General features: G+C 41.1%; 1 protein-coding gene across 1 annotated transcript; it reads left to right on the forward strand.

The window, feature by feature from the left end:
• The first annotated feature begins 2,073 nt into the window (after positions 1-2,073).
• Positions 2,074-3,241, forward strand: LOC104109927 (uncharacterized). Its single transcript, XM_009619320.4, has 2 exons — positions 2,074-2,834; positions 2,977-3,241. Exons 1-2 carry the CDS (start codon positions 2,177-2,179, stop codon positions 3,054-3,056), a joined length of 738 nt encoding a protein of 245 aa, XP_009617615.1. The 5' UTR covers positions 2,074-2,176; the 3' UTR covers positions 3,057-3,241.
• The last annotated feature ends 14,484 nt before the right edge of the window (positions 3,242-17,725 follow it).

Consider the following 17,725-nt stretch of genomic DNA (forward strand, 5'->3'; position numbering starts at 1 on the left):
AGATCGTTTACACATAGGTCAACATCTGGTTGACTTTTCCAACTTAAGGTTCTAAATAAGAGACTAAGTGTCTCATTCCACTCCGAAACCACTCCAGACCCGAACCAACCAACCCGATACAACACAATACAGCTAAATAACACATAAAGAAGTAGGAATGGGGGAAACGGGGCTATAACTCTTGAAACGACTGGCTAGGTCATTACAGGTCACTTGCCCAGGTGCGCGGCCGCGCATGTAGGAGCTCATTTAATACCCCTCAAGGCCGGGTAGGGAGCGAGGTTAAGTCATTTTTGATCTAATATCTTTAGAGAGAAGTGAGAGTGTTCTAGAGAGAGGAAGAAGCTCAAGTGTCTTGTTCATCAAATCTTGCTCAAGCCTTGAAATCCAACAATAAATCTCTTAAGTTCTTCATCTAAGAGGTAAGGTTTCATACCCTAGTTTTTCAATTTCGAATTTTGGGAGAAGATGGTTGATTAGGAGTATGATTCTTGGGTGTAAGAGTATTATTTATATATGCTTATACCAATAAGGTTTGTGGAAAGATATTTGAGTTCAAATGGGTAAAGATTGGGTTGAAAATGGTAGAAATCTTCAAAGACTTTAATTTAAGATTTGAAGGTTCATTTGACATAGGAATTTGATAAGTTTTGTATGGTTGGACTCATCTCGGAATGGGTGTTTGGATTTCGTACGTTTTTCCGAGATTCGAGACGTGGGCCCCACTGATGATTCTTTTAGATGAATTTCGGATTTTAATCCGAAAAATTAGTAAATTCATATGGAATTAATTTGACTTGGGGTCTCGGTATTCGGGCTGAGTGTTGGTCGGTCTATGCATCTTCGATAATCTCCGCTTTGCCCCGTAGTTCGATTTGGATATGAGCTCGATAATGATACCGAACTTGTTATTGATCGGTCTTAGAGCTCGAAGCTCGGCGCCCTTACTTCGGACCTTGACCGAGCTTGTCATGCAGATATCCTTTGATCGAAACATTATCGTCTCGACCACTCCGTACAGACTCAAATCGGTTTTGACCGTACACAATAACAATCCTAGTCTTAAGCAGCTCACGCTCAAGGAAGTCGTAACAGGTCGATCTTATATCTTTTATATTTGTTTTTCCATGAATATGTAGTTGTATACTAGCATGAATTTGTTTTTCCATGAATATGTAGCTAGGTTCTTATACTGCTTTGTTTAAACTTTGATCCTCCATCTTTTATCTTACTTCAATACATACTGATGGAGTTTTATTGAGTTAAAGTTATGATCTTTAATATTTAGCTTCTCTTCTTGTATTTGGACGTTGTTAGATGGAAAACACGGGCCTAGTGAAATTTTTGGTGGACCAGCTGTTGGATCACGTCCAGGAAGGAATTGTTCAACCAAATCAGGTTTTCGAAATCGTAGGAAAGCTGGAACAAGCTAAATCACACCTGCTTGCCTCAGGTAGTCATAAGTCAATATATTAGATTCTTAGTGTTTTCTGGAGCCATCTCTTTTATTATATTTGATTTTTTAAAAGAAAGAATATAAACTTCATTCCAAAACAAGTGACCAGTATAACATGGTAAAACACGAATGATGTTGGAGTTGGACTGTTGGTGTTGGCGCTAGCTAACACTCGAACAGAACTAGATAAACAATAGATTAAGTGATATCATGCTGGCTAGCTAGACATTCATAGACCAAGCACAAGATTTTACAACAAATATATGGAAAATAGAGGAGGTGCTGGTCGGTGTTACTGCAAGCTGACGCACAGACATAATATATAGCCACACTGACAAACAATTCTACTGTATGTCTAAAAGCAAAAACTAGTAGGAAAAATGGTGGTGGATACATTTACATTACCCCATTTTTCAATGACATATTAACTATATTACTAGAATGTTTTATAACAATGATTTGTTTTAATGGCTGGTCCATTAGGTATTGGCGAACATTCCTTCACAGTACCAGCTATTCCCTACCCCCCCCCCCCCCCCCCCCCCACACACACACATATATATATATATATATATATATATATATATATATATATATATATATATATAGTTCACTGTATGTATGTAGTTTTTATTGAATTGTGCCATTCATAGACACAATTATTGACTGCCGCACAATTATTCCAAGAACCCTACGAACTCATGATTGTTTATCATACTGATGCTTATCTCTTCCATTAGATTTAATATTTTATTTATTTCTTGCACAGTTAGGCGAACTACTGTCACTTTTGGGCCTCCTTCACTTCAGCAACAAGTAGCTGCAACTCCACTTGTTTCAACAATGGATCTGCAAGTAACAACAACTAATACTCCAACTCCAGGAATCGTGGCCCAGCTACCAACAGCCCCTGTTATTACGCAGCTACCAACAGCCCCTGTTATTAAGCAGCCGTCTCCCTTGTCTCGCGCTTCAGACAATTGGCAAACAACAGATGAAACGCAGTTTGCTGATGCTGTTGGCCCTGTTTATTGGTGTGAAATGGAGTTGACTTCACCAGGCCAGCAAAATCTGCTTCACATTACTCATGATATGTTTTCGATTCTTGAGAAGGGAAGTCCCCTTGCATCATTCATAAGGTCTCCTTTTTTTCGAGGAAGCTCGATGCCGGTGGTTTTGCGTAGCACGAAAACAGCTGGACTTCCATTTATAGGGTTCCCGGGCTTGCTACATCATCCGGGAGGACCTAGTTGTGGAGTAGACCTTACTTGGCCAGCCTTGGGAAAATTCTTTCCTCCCCCTATGACTATCCAATTGTCTTACTTGTGGAAAGTTTCTGGGGAGAAATATATGCTTCAGATAGGGGTTATTGAGCGTGGTATATATGATTTTTATTTCTCTTTGTTTTTCTTTTAAAAAGAAATTTCTTTTGTCCTTGTCTTTAATTTTATTGTTCTTTACTCATTGTTGTTATATATGTCTAAATTGTTTGCACTCTTGTACATGAGCTGGGCCAACAGCTGGGCCACCTACAGATGGTGGGCGAACAGAAGGTGCTGCTCCAACAGATGGAGATGTTGCTGGTCAAACAGGTGCTTAAAAATTTGGACATTTGACAAGGAACATTACTAGTGCAGCATAATATCTACTGGGTGGAGAGGAGTATATACTATAATTTAATTGTCTTAATAGACAAATGTTTGGTTTTTGAGAACTCTTTCTATAAGTTTAGTTTTTGATGGTCTGTAATAACTCTAACTACAAAACATATTTCATTTGCAGTTGATGTCATTTAGGAATAGTGGGTTTTACATTGTCTTACTATCAATTCCTTAACTCCATTTGTTTTTAGAATTAGAAAGCACTCCTTCAATTACAATCAATTTGCGTTGAGCCAGTAAATAATTTTAACTACTTAATCAGACAAATTAGCCAAACAATATAAGTATAGTAATCACTTGAATCTAATCCCAACAGGACTTTCCAAACATACCAAGGTAAAGGCTAAGTCAATTTTAGAATATAATACTCAGCTTACAACTTACTATAATACAAAAATGGGTCATGGGCGGTCGGATCACCTCTATAATTATTGAATTGACTGACATGTCCAAATGCGAAAAAAGCTTTATTTTCCTTTCCTACTTAATAATCTTACGGGCTAAGGTGATGTGATGTTTTTATTTTTTACTTAAATTGTCATTATATTTAGAATAAAATTATGTAAGCCATACTTACAGCGCACACCCAGATCGAATATATCTTTTCACAAAATCTAAATTAAGGTGGATGAAAAGGATTTAGAAGCTTAGAAGAATTTCAGCTTTAATAAATTTGGCGGCGTAAGAATCAAGCATGGTCCGATTTCACTCCTCTCCATTTCCTATTACCTCCGTTTCCCTAAGTTCTTACTTGAATAGGAGACACCTTTACCTTTTTAAAATTAATGGTCTAGATTTAATTAACTAAAACAAGGTATTAACCACAGTTAAGTAATAAATTTCCATATATAACTTTCAGACATCCATAGACTAAAAAGAAATTCAATGTGGCTTAGGCCTTTGGAAGCGGAAACCATTATTTATATTTTTGCATCAAAACCCTCTTTTAACGGATAATATTATTTCATTATTTCTTTCCTTTCATAGTGTAACGTTTAATTGCTAAAACATAGGAGTATTAAATAACATTAATAGCGTAAAAAAAAAATTTCCTTCACATTTTGAATGTATATAAGTTAATTCTCACTCTAGAAGGTTCGTAGGTTTTAAGTTTCTAGCTCTGACATCTTGAATTATTCTTAGATTTCTAGACTGGAAGAGGAAAGAGTTATAACTTATACCATGTATTACTTCAACCGGAAAAATCTGTCCAAAATAAAAATGCAAGTATATTACTCTTTACTCGAAAAATGGATAGAGTTGAATTTGTACGTAGTTCTAAGGGTACGTGATATAACTTGGCACAAACCGTAAAAGTAAGTAGGAATATCTTGTATTAACTGTAAAGAATAAAATACAAACAAAGTTGAATGCAGGATGATTTATGGATAAACAAGATGAATTAATGTATAAAACTTAAAAAGAATAATCTCTCAATATGGGAGTGTCTCAACAGTATCTGAGTTATGGTGTATCAATGCCTTAATGGTTGGATGGCTACAGAAATAATAGTCATCCTTCTTATAGTGGATGGATCCTATTTTGGATATAATTAAAAATACATAGTGGAGAACCCATGATAAATTTGCTTTTCCCTAATTCCCGCCGAGATTCTCTCCCTCAGTACGGTTGTAACGGCTCTTGTCCCTTAGCTCGATCTTGATCGGGCTTGATGTTAATCGATCTCCAAATTTAGAGCTCGATATTGACTCGGGGCCCGGTATTGATTCGGGCTCAGTATTGGTCGGTCTTTGGCTCTTAAGCTCGATAACGTCGCTTCGTATCATAGTTCGATTTGGATTCGAACTCGATAATGATTTTGAGCTCGGTACTGATCAGTCCCTGAAACTCGAAGCTCGGTAACCTGGCTTCAGATCTCATCTTGATATTATAAAGACGCTCTTCCGTCCATTATGTTCCCATCTTGACCAGTCGTACGAAGGTCGAAATCGGTTTTGACCGTATACAGATAGTCCCCTCATTTCTCGAGAAGGATGTGGCGAAAAACGACATGATTTTCCAACGGAGCTATTAGATATACACTGATGTTTGCATCGAGCCCGACCATGACGTACGTGATAGTTATCCCGTCGGTTCAGTTTACCAAGGCATTTAATGCATGTCAGACGATGGCCGACCACTGCTGATATTGAACCGTCATTGCCCAATCTATAAATAGCCCCTCATTTTACCATTTATCACTTTTACATCTCTAATTTCCAAATTTTCTAAGTCATTTCTCGCATCTTCTGAGTTCTTCATTTTGTGATATGTGATTTTTACTGCAAAATCTCCCCTTTAAAACACCAAATCTTTGTCATCTCCTTCTATTTTCAATCTTTAAATTCAAATGGCGAAAACGTCGAAAATCGTTCCCCAAAAAGAAAGTGCTTCTTCTTTGCGGCCTGCCGGCGACAAAACACCGGTGGAGCCACAGAGTGTGTTCTTACTTCTTATTTTAAGATCGATAAAGCCTCGTCAGTTCCTGGTCGATGTGAACCAGTATCGATGTATATGTGCTCGATAACTAAGGGATACCTCGAGCAGCTGAGGAAAGATTGTAACTGGGAGGAAAAAGAAGTGATAATCCCGGCTCTCGAAAAAGATATTACTACTTATGTGAAAGGGTTTTTAAGTGTGTATACTTAACCTTTCACATTGGACCCCTCGACCCTGTTGTTATCGATTTTTGCCGCCAATACCAAATAACCCCAGGCCAAATTTGTAATGACTCAACCGGTCATTTTGACTTTTAGAACCCCGTTCCCTAAAATAAAACTCTCCGTGTGTGCTTTAATTAATTTATGACTTGCGGGGATGGTTGGTTTGGGATTTGAAAGCGTTCGGATTAAAATCGGAACACTTGGTTCCTTAAGTTGGCCTTAAAATGTTAAATTTCACTTTGGTCAACATTTTTAGAAAACGATCATGGAATAGAATTTTGATTATTCCAACAGCTCCGTATGGTAATTTTGGACTTAGGAGCGAGTTCGAAATTTTATTTGGAAGTCCGGAGTTTAATTAGGCTTGAAATGGATAAAATAGGAATTTAAGTTTGGAAGTTTGACCGAAGAGTTGACTTTTTGATATCAGAGTCAGAATACAGTTTCGAAAATTTTTATAGCTCTGTTATGCCATTTATGACTTATGTGTAAAATCGTAGGTCAATCGGACTTGATTTGATAGGTTTCGACATTGAATGTAGAAGTTGAAAATTCTTAAGTTTCATTAATCTTGAATTGGGTTGTGATTTGTGATTTTAGCATTATTTGATGTGATTTGAGGTTTCGACTAAGTCCGTATGATATTTTAGGACTTGTTTGTGTATTTGGTTGAGGTCTCTAGGGCCTCGGGTGAGTTTCGAAAGGTTAACGGATCATTTCAGACTTGGGAAACAGCTGAAGGATTTTTGGTGTCCAGCTCTGGTTTCCTTCTTCGCGTTCGCGAAGGGAAAACTGGGTCAGGCGATATTTTCTCTTCGCGTTCGTGAAGAATGGACCGCATTCGCGAAGGGTGATGGTAGTGTGCATCGCAAATGCGTGAAGGCTTTCGCGTTCGCGTAGAAGGACGAGGCCAGGCGGGGTATTGGGCATTAAAGCTTCGCGTTCACGAAGGAGGTATCGCGTTTGCGAAGGATGTATCGCGTTCGCGAAGGCCAAGTTTGGCAGTGCATCGCGTTCGCGAAGAGGAGCCTCGCGTTCGCAAAGAGGAAAGTTGGGCAGCACATTTTTGTGCTTCGCGAACGCGAGACAAGGGTCGCGTTCGCGAAGAAGAGAGGGTCTGGGCAGAATGTTAAGTTCAAAAAATGGGACTTCCATTTTTAATGATTTGGAGCTCGAATTTAGGCGATTTTTTAGAGATTTTCAGAGAAAACAACAGGGTAAGTGTTCTTAACTCAATATTGGTTAAATTACCCGAACCCATCACTGTTTTTATCATGTAATTGGTGAATTAAGTTGGAAAAGTTTAAAAAAACCTTCTTGGATAGATTTGAGGATTTGAGGGCTGAATTGTTATCGAAATTTAGTAATTTTGATATGGGTATACTCGTGATTGAACGAGCGTTCATATTTCATAACTTTCACCGGATTCCGAGATGTGTGCCCCACAGATGATTTTTGAGTTAATTTAGGATTTTATTGAAAAATATAGTATTTTCTTATGAAATTGATTCCTATAATTTTTAGTGATTGTATCGAATTTATTTTGGCTAGATTCGAGCCATTCAGAGTTGGATAATCGAAGAAAAGGCCTACTATTGGATTAAATTGGAGCAAATTGAGGTAAGTCTTTTATTTAATCCTGTGAGGGAGAAATTACCCCATAGGAAATTAAATTAATAATTGTTGCTAATTGTGGGGGGCTACGTACGCAAGAGGTGACGAGAGTCCGTGCGTAGCTACTATAAATGCTAAAGTCCGGGTAGTTTAGGACTCAAAGCATGAATTAATTGTGTAAATTGTATCCTTTATTTAATTAAATTATTATATATATTGTAAATTGTTAGGGAAAGATAGGAAAAGATGGAAACCTCATATGTTTAATTTCTGTTTAAAAGTAATTAATTGTTAAAAGAAATTATTCATCCTCTCGAATTTATCTTATAATAAATATACTCTCATTCCGGAGGTACATAGAAAAATGTCCTCCTTTCTTGTGGAAGCGGGCCGAACACCTCGACAGTATAGATGTATCTATGGATCGCGCCGCACATCCCTCAGCAGTGTACACGATACTTTAGAACGTGCCGTATGACCTCGGCAGAAATCGTGCCTAATAATAATAATAATTGTACGATACCTTGATGTTTAATTGCAGCTTATGAATTTAATTAATATATTGGGATTTGTTGCATTCGGAGGAATTTAATTACTTCTGTTGTTAAGTAAGAATTATTATAAATTTTATGAATCATGTTAATCTAAATACTCTATTTTTATTTCAATTATTATTATTGACCCTTAGTGAGTGTCAAAGTTGACCTCTCGTCTCTACCTCTTCGAGATTAGGCTTGATACTTACTGGGTACACGTTGTTTACGTACGCATGCTACACTTGCTGCACTTTTTGTGCAAGATCTAAGACAGGTACTAGTGGAGGACCTATTATTGCACATCCACGTTATCCAGAGGCGTAGTGGTGAGCTGCCTTTCTGAGCCGTTATGCAGCTACTAGTGCCTCTTCTTGTATTTGTATTCTGTCTATTTTATTTCAGACAGTGTTTGAGATTTTTGTATAATCTACTAGATGCTCATACACTTGTGACACCAGGTCTTGGCACACACATTGGTAGAATTGGGAGTTGATTATTTTTCTTGGATTTAAATTAATTGATATCTTTTCTATTTTCTTTAATATTGCTAGTAAAAGAATAAAATTACTTAGAAAATTATTCTTAAAATAATTGATATATGTTTAATGTATTAGTTGGCTTGCCTAGCTGTAGTGTTGGGCGCCATCACGACCTTTAAGTGAAATTGGGTCGTGACAAAATCCATCCTTCTTTTTGGCGGATCGTTATTCTGATCCGCTTCTTCGTGAACAAAATTGAGGGGATGCGTTTCACCCACGACCACCTCATTAGATTGTACATCCCCCGCCTCTACCGAGGTGGGTTAATAAAACTCCAGCACTGGGCTACCAAGGTGTTGTTCTCGAGCATGGATGAGGACAAGGATCGAGGCTGGATGGGCATGTTCGTTCGAGTGAAGACTTCAGACCTAATTCCGGCTGAGAAGATGCCATTTCCCGAGGAATGGAACATGAAGTGTAAGTGTAATTCTACTGTTATCTCCTATTATTTTTCCTCTTCGTTTCTATCTCACCGATATCCACTTTTGCGATGTAATGGTCCCTTGGATGCCCGGTGTAGTTCCTAACCTTAAGAGCTGGGTACGGGACCTGGCTTTGACCTCTACATACGCCGAGCGCTCGTGGCGTGATTTGTCAAAGGGCCGATGGGAGGCCAAAAATTATGGTAAGCCTCTTTCCCATGTCTTTGATGGTTCAAACAGAATGTTTTCCATATACTTAACCAATTTTCTTGTGCGTACGCCTGGGCAAAGATGCGGTTATGAGGCCCCCGTCTGGTGAGGAAGAGACTTCGGCCCCGGTTCCGAAATCGACGAAGGGTAATAAGAGAAAAAGGGCCTCTACTTCCGAGGATCCAGAACTTAAGACAAGGACGGCTTTTAAGCCGAGGAGGAAAAGCATCCCTTTGACCGAAGAATCTGTTCGGTGTCTAAGGGATAAAGACGAAAAAGAAGAAAAAAATGACGGCTCCATACTGGTCGACCGAGTGAAGAAAACCATCGATGCCCCAAAGGGTTGCTGGATCGATAGGGTTTATGAAGCTCCGCCTCGAACTTAGGGGATATCGGAGAAGGATTCATGCAGAGTCCCCGAATCGTTAGAGATCGAGGATGCCTCCCACCGAAGTCAAGAAACGGTGGGAATATCTGAAGGGGCCGGTCCTGAAGCTCTATGAACTGAGGAGAATGCCCCAAGCGACTCACTTGGGGCAATAGTAATCGGAGATTCGCCTACTCTCCCTGCTTTTTCTGAAGGGGCGATTCGGGAAGCACAAACTTTGGGGACCCTCGAGGTAGGACGATCTCATGAGGGAGAGGACCCTTTCCATGATTTGTTTACTGGTGTCCAGGATGTTGCTGGCCCTAGTGATGTGTCAGGCCTTTTCTACGAAGTGCAACAAGCTCTGAATCGGGTAAGCTTTAACTCCCTTCGTTGGTACCACTTTTATGTTTGTTTTTATTTTCTAACTTCTTTTCTTCTTTCTTCGTAGGCCTCAGCGGTTCATCGAGAAGCATGTTCTCGGTCTCGAGCCGAGTTGAGTCGGTACGAGGCCGACCTCCGAAGGGTCATGGAGGAGAGAAACATCCTTAAACTCCTCTGCGGGCAAAGGGAAGAGGAAATCAGGGACCTTCGAGCCGAGTTGGCCAAGGCTCATCAAGACCAGACCGACCTGACCGAGCGAGTAATGATAATCTTACAAACCCATGGGCTCGATTCTGGAACGGTGGCTAATATTTCGATCTCACAGCTGCAGCAGAAGCTTGAGGTGATTGGGAAGCTTCGTGAGGAGGTCAATACGATAAGGGCGGAGACCTTGGGATGGAAATATGGCATGGACCGCCTCACTGCAGAAAAGGATACTGCTCGAGCCCAATTATCATCGGCCGAAAGTCAACTTCAAGGCATGAAGGAGAGGATCTCGGTTTAAGCAAGAAAAATAGAGGAGCTCGAGGCTCAGTTGGCTTCCGAACTTGCCAAGGTTAAATCTAAAGCTGAAAAAGCAAAGGCCGATGCGGATGCATTCGTGGCTGTCTATCAGGCTGATTCTGAAGTTGCTTAGGTACAAGCGAGAGAGGCAACCGAGATCGCTAAAACTCGAGCACATTGGGTTGCGGAACTCTCCAAATTCCAATCTCGGAGAAAAACCCTCGAGGAGATCCATGCTCGAGGTTTTGATCTTACAGAAGAGATAAAAAGGGCTAAAGAGCTTGAAGCCAATGCTGGAGCCTTAGCTTCTGATGATGATGATGATGATGATGATGATGCGAGCAGGAGTGGGTCTGAGAGCGGGGAGGAGCCCGATGGAGAAGAGACTGCCCCGGATATAATTAGGGTTTTTCCCATTTTGATTTTTTTTGGGTAGTGTCCTGATCGGACGTTGTAAATACTCTCATATATATATAAATATATTTTCCTTTCCCGACTTATCTCCATTTTATTTTCTGTCTTGTGAAGATTTTGTTTCATTCATGCCTTATGAAAGTTTTCATAAGTTCGAGGTTTTAGGCAATTTGATCAAATTCGGACCTTGTAGCCTGTATAATCGAGTGAGTGCTTGCTCAAACTCGAAGTAAGAGTAGCCTTTAGTATTTATGGTCGAGTGACTGATTGCTGAAACTTGAAGTAATGTAGCCCGTAGGCTTTATGATCGAGTGAGTGCTTTGCTCGAACTCGAAGTAATTGTTAGCCCTTAGGCTTATTGGTCAAGTGAATTATTGCTCGAACCCGGAGTAAGGTAGCCCGTACTTAATAGTCGAGTGAGTGATTGCTCAAACTCGAAATAAAAGCTTCCCTTAGGCTTTATCAGTCGAGTGAGTGATTGCTCGAACTCGAAGTAATGTAGCCCGTAGGCTTAATAGTAGAGTGATTGCTCGAACTCGAAGTAATTTTTAGCCCGTAGGCTTTATTGGTCGAGTGATTGCTCGAACTCGAAGTAATTGTTATCCTTTAGGATTTATTGGTCGAGTGAGTGATTGCTCGAACTCAAAGTAAGGTAGCCCGTAGGCTTAGTAGTCGAGTGAGTGATTTCTCGAACTCAAAATAAGAGTAGCCCTTAGGCTTTATCGGTCGAGTGATTGATTGCTCGAACTCGAAGTAATGTAGCCCGTAGGCTTAGTAGTCGAGTGAGTGATTGCTCAAACTCGAAATAAGAGTAGACCTTAGGCTTTATTGGTCGAGTGAGTGATTGCTCGAACTCGAAGTAATGTAGCCCGTAGGCTTAGTAGTCGAGTGAATGATTGCTCGAACTCAAAATAAGAGTAGCCCTTAGGATTTTTTGGTCGAGTGAGTGATTGCTCGAACTCGAAGTAAGGTAGCCCGTAGGCTTAGTAGTCGAATGAGTGATTGCTCGAACTCGAAATAAGAGTAGACCTTAGGCTTTATTGGTCGAGTGAGTGATTGCTCGAACTCGAAGTAATGCAGCCCGTAGGTTTAATAGTCGAGTGAGGGGTTGCTCGAACTCTAAATAAGGTAGCCCGTAGGCTTAATAGTCGAGTGATTGCTCGAACTCAAAGTAAGGTAGCCCGTAGGCTTAATAGTCGAGTGAGTGATTGCTCGAACTCGAAGTAAGGTAGCCCGTATGCCTTATAGTTGAGTGAGTGATTGCTCGAACTCGAAGTAATCTAGCCCGTAGGCTTAATAGTCGAGTGAGTGGTTGCTCGAACTCTAAATAAGGTAGCCCGTAGGCTTAATAGTCGAGTGATTGCTCGAACTCAAAGTAAGGTAGCCCGTAGGCTTAATATTCGAGTGAGTGATTGCTCGAACTCGAAGTAAGATAGCCCGTATGCCTTATAGTCGAGTGAGTGATTGCTCGAACTCGAAGTAATGTAGCCCGTAGGCTTAGTGTGGGGCTTGATCTCGTTGATTTTTTGGTTGGCAGTCCCCAGTTTATGGGGTAATGGTCGGCCCTTAAGCATGTTTGCATAATAGATCATGAAATAGAGGATGGATTCTGAGACATGAGGTATCGGCAAAGAAGAAATTTCTCTTTATGTCATTATACATGTGTTCATGTTTTGTATCAGGGATCGAGCAAACTACACGAGCATGGTTTGTTTTGACCATTTGGCTCTTACAACTTTTCCTATCAAAACCCTGTTGTTATGAAGTAACTTCCTTGCATCGAACTTGATAATCGAACTTACTTGATATTTTTTAGGGTAAATGCCCCCCCTCCAGTATTCGAGGTCGATTGTAAAGAGGCCTCAGATACTGTTGAATTGTACTAAGTTAGCACGATCAATGGTTGTCTTATTAAAAACCTTGCCAAAAAACTCATTTGGGACAAAATCGGTCAAAGGGAAAAAGAGTGAAACGCGTGCTTTCAGGCCTAAAGGCTTCGAGTTGAATAATCCATTCTTGTTTCTGTTCGAACACCTACAAGGGTTAATTTTGAAATATAAATGAACATAGGAGGTTGTACCTTAACAGTAGTATCGTTTTAGGTGCGACACATTCCATTTGCTTGGTAGCTGTTTGCCGTTTATTACACCGAGCTTGTAGGATCCATTACCGACGATTTCAAGAACCTGATATGGTCCTTCCCAGTTCGGACCCAGTTTTCTTTCGTTCGAATTTTGGGTGTTGAGGGTAACTTTCCTCAGCACTAAGTCCCCGATCTTAAAATGACGAAGATTGGTTCTTCGATTATAGTATCTTTTGATCTGCTATTTTTGGGCGGCTAATCGGACGAGAGTCGCTTCTCATTTTTCATCCAATAATTCAAGGCTCGTGTTCATTGTTTCGTTATTCGACTCATTTGTCGCATACCGAAATCTAACACTAGGTTCTCCTACCTCAACAGGGATAAGAGCTCCAGTGCCATAAACCAACGAGAATGGTGTTGCTCCGGTACTGGATTTTTGATGTGTTTCAGTATGCCCACAGGACCTCGGGTAGTATCTCTCTCCATTTACCTTTAGCGTCGATTAATCTTTTCTTAAGATTTTGGATGGTGGTTTTGTTTGTCGATTTAGCTTGTCTGTTCCCGCAGGGATGGTAAGGTGTTGAAAGGATCCTTTTGATTTTGTGGTCTTCGAGAAATTTAGTTACTTTGCTTCCAATGAATTGCTTTCCATTATCGCATACAATCTCGGATGGAATCCCGAACCGACATATGATGTGGTCCCAAATGAAGTCTATTACCTCCTTTTCTCTGACTTTCTCGAAAGCATGTGCTTCAACCCATTTAGAGAAATAATCAGTCATAAACAAAATAAACTGAGCCTTACCTGGGGCCGATGGGAGGGGGCCGACGATGTCCATTCCCCATTTCATGAAAGGCCAAGGAGATAGGACCGAATGGAGAAGTTCCCCGGGTTGATGAATCATGGGCGCATGTCTTTGACATTTGTCACATTTTCGAACGAACTCCCTTGCATCTTTGTCCATATCGATCCAATAATATCATGCTCTGATTATTTTGTAGACTAATGAATCTGCACCGGAATGATTCCCACAAGTGCCCTCATGAATCTCACGTAGGATGTAGTCGGTATCTCCCGGTCCCAAACATATTGCCAGTGGGCCATCGAACATCTTTCTAAACAGCGTTCCATCATTGGATAAGGTGAACCGTGCAACTTTTGTGCGTAGAGCCCTCGATTCCTTTGGATTCTATGGATGTTTCTCGTTCTTGAAGTACTCTATATATTTGTTTCTCCAATCCCAGGTTAGGCTTGTGGAGTTTATCTTAGCATGGCCTTCTTCGATTACCGATTTCATGAGTTGTACGACAGTCCTCGAGTTGAGTTCGTCATCCTCGACCGAAGATCCTAAGTTTGCAAGAGCGTCGGCCTCACTGTTCTGTTTTCGAAGCACATGTTGCAAAGTCCATTCCTTAAATCGATGTAGAGTCACTTATAATATATTCAAGTACCTCTGCATTCGATCTTCTCGGACTTCAAAGGTCTAGTTGACTTGATTTACCACGAGGAGGGAATCACATTTAGCCTCCACGACCTCGGCTCCCAAACTTTTAGCTAATTCGAGACCTGTAATTACGGCCTCATACTCGGCCTCGTTGTTAGTTAATTTTGTAGTTTTAATAGACTGTCTAACTACATTACCTGTTGGTGATTTTAGTATGATGCCTAGCCCGGACCCTTTTGCGTTCGAGGCACCGTCCATAAAGAGGGTCCAGACTACAGAAGTGGTACCCGATTTTATTAGTAATTCCTTTTCAATTTCGGGTACGAGGGCCGGCGTAAAGTCGGCCACAAAATTCGCTAAAATTTGAGATTTAATAGCGGTTTGAGGTCGATACTCGATGTCGTACCTGCCGATCTCTATGGCCCATTTGGCCAATCGACCTGAAAGCTCAGGTTTGTGTAAAATATTTCGTAAAGGATTAGTTGTTACAACATGTATCGGATGGAACTGGAAATATGGTTTTAATTTTCTAGAGGCACTTATTAAATCAAGCGCTATTTTTTCAAAGTGTGGATATCTAGTTTCGGCTTCGCCTAAAGTTCGACTGACATAATAAATAGGGAATTGCGTACCTCGTTCTTCTCGAACTAGGACTTCACTTACCGCTATCTCCGAATAAATCTTTTCATCTGCCCTCGGGGTATGAGGCAACGGCGAGCTCGATAAGTACCGTTTTAGTTCTTCCAGAGCCTGCTGACATTCCGGAGTCCACGCAAAATTGCTTTTCTTCTTAACCAGAGAGAAAAATTGGTGGCTCGTATTCGAGGATCTCGAGATGAATCGTCCCAGGGCAGCTATCCGTCCTGTTAGCCTCTGTACGGCCTTTACATTATCTACCACTGTGATGTCCTTGATAGCTTTGATTTTATAGGGGTTAATCTCGATTCCTCGATTTGAGACCATGAAACCGAGAAATTTGCCCGAACCAACCCCGAATGCACATTTTTCGGGGTTGAGATTCATATTGTATTCCCTCAATATGTCGAAAGTTTCCTACAAATGCTTTAAATAGTCCTCTGCTCGTAGGGATTTAACTAACATGTAATCAATATAAACTTCCATTGATTTTCCTATTTGCTATTCGAACATTTGATTTACTAAGCGTTGATAAGTTGCACTAGCATTTTTTAGACCGAATGGCATTGCATTATAACAGTAAGTCCCGTACTTAGTGATAAACGAGGTCTTTTCCTGATCTTCCGGGTTCATCTATATTTGGTTGTACCCGGAATAGGCATCGAGAAAATTGAGAGTCTCGTGGCTGGTCGTGGCATCGATCATAAATCGATATTAGGCAAAGGAAAAGAATCCTTAGGACATGCTTTGTTCTTGTCTTTATAATCTATACACATTCTAAGTTTTTTTCCCTTTTTAGGGACTACCACCACATTTGCTAGCCATTCGGGGTACTTTACTTCCCGAATGGACCCTATTTTAAGAAGTTTGATTACCTCGTCTTTGATGAAGGCATGTTTGACCTCGAACTGGGGCCTTCTTTTTTATTTTACCATGTGGAAATTTGGGTCCAAGCTTAGCTTATGAGTGGTAATTCCCGGTGGGATCACTGTCATGTCAAGATGGGACCAAGCGAAACAGTCTATGTTAGTTATAAGAAATTGAATAAGCTTTCTCCTGAGCTCAGGATTTAACCCCGTGCCCAGGTATACCTTTCGTTCGGGAAGATACTCGATCAGTATGACTTGCTCCAGTTCTTCGACCGCTGATTGAGTAGCATCGGAATCATCGGGGACCATGAAGGATCGAGGGACCCCATGTTCATTATCTTCATCAGTCTTCTGATTCTCTAATTGGGTCGAAGCTGATGTTTGTGATTGCTATTTGTCATTTTGTTCCTCCTTCAAACCTGATTCTTTTGCCAATGATAGTGAAGATATCGGCGTTGCTTCTTCATTGGCAAACATTTCTCTTGCGGTCGGTTATTCTCCGTAAATTGTTTTGACTTCCTTCGATGTTGGGAATTTCAGAACCTGGTGTAGGGTCGAAGGTACAACTCTCATATTGTGGATCCATGGCCTTCCAAAAAGGGCATTGTACCTCATATCGCCTTCGATTACGTGAAACTTCGTTTCTTGGATGGTTCCGGCCATGTTTATTGCCAGAATGATTTCGCCTTGGGTAGTTTCACATGCCATATTGAATCCGCTTAGAACCAGGATTGCGAGTATGACCTGGTCCTGTAGAACGAGCTGTTCTACGACCTTTGATCTAATAATGTTGGCCGAGCTACCTGGATCAATTAACATACGCTTAACTTTAGTTTTATTAATAAGTACAAATATTACCAGTGCATCATTGTGAGGTTGTATGACTCTTTCCACATCTTCATTATTAAAGGACAGGGTTCCTATGGGTGCGTAATCCTGAGCTCGAGATCGCTTCTCTCTCGTAACTGATATCTTAGTGCGTTTAGGCACCGGCCCTTGAGGGATATCGATGCCACCGATGATCATGTGGATGACGTGTTTTGGTTCTTCCTGTTCGTTTTGCCTACCCAAATCCCTATTTTTGAAATAATTTTTAGCCTTGTCGCTTAAAAATTCTCGAAGGTGCCCTTTATTGAATAACTGGGCTGCCTCCTCTCTTAGTTGCCTGCAATCTTCCGTTCTGTGGCCGCGAGTGCCATGATATTCACACATTTCATTGGGATTTCTCGGGGCAGAATCGGTCTGCATAGGTCGAGGCCATTTAGTATCTTTGATGCATTCGATAGCTGACACGATGGCGGATGCATCGATGCTGAAGTTATACTCCGATAACCGTGGTGCTTCCTTAGGTCTAGTATGCATGTCGAACCCATTTCTGCTCATCAGCCCCCGAGATCCTTGGCCTCGATCATTTCTTTTATTGCCTTGTACGGGATTACGTCTTGGTTTGTTCACCCTATGGTCTCCACTATATGTGCTAAGTCTTCAGGCTTCTGGTATTTTCGCACCTGCGAAGAAGAGACCGCAGGTGCGAGAGCGCACGTGCGGAGAGGCAAGCGCAAAAGCGGAAAAATGGATAAGTGCCAGGGGTTGCAGGTGCGAGGAAAATTCCGCATCTGCGATGCCCTCAAATGCAAATATTGAGGTGCAGGTACGAGAAGAACTGGACTTGACAGTCTCCGCAGGTGCGGAGAAATTGTGCGCATCAGCGGCTCCGCAGAAGCGGATTTTTGGCGCGCAGAAGCGAGAGGAAGCGCAGGTGCGGTTGGACATGCACACCTGCAGTCGCGCAGATGCGGCTAATTATGCGCAGGTGCGGTCACGCCTGGGCAGAAAAGAGAAATCCGAGGGTTTGGGTTCATTCTTCGTTTTTTGGAATTGAGAGCTCGGAATTTGGCGATATTTCGAGGGATTTTCAAAGG

The sequence above is a fragment of the Nicotiana tomentosiformis genome, chromosome 6 (assembly GCF_000390325.3).
Source record: "Nicotiana tomentosiformis chromosome 6, ASM39032v3, whole genome shotgun sequence".
NCBI lineage: Eukaryota > Viridiplantae > Streptophyta > Magnoliopsida > Solanales > Solanaceae > Nicotiana > Nicotiana tomentosiformis.

Excerpts from the sequence above, each read along its gene's own strand:
- LOC104109927 (XM_009619320.4), top strand. The coding sequence starts at position 2,177 with ATGCTTATCTCTTCCATTAGATTTAATATTTTATTTATTTCTTGCACA. Across the intron at positions 2,835-2,976 it reads GATAGGGGTTATTGAGCGTG|CTGGGCCACCTACAGATGGT; the intron begins GTATATATGATT and ends CTGGGCCAACAG.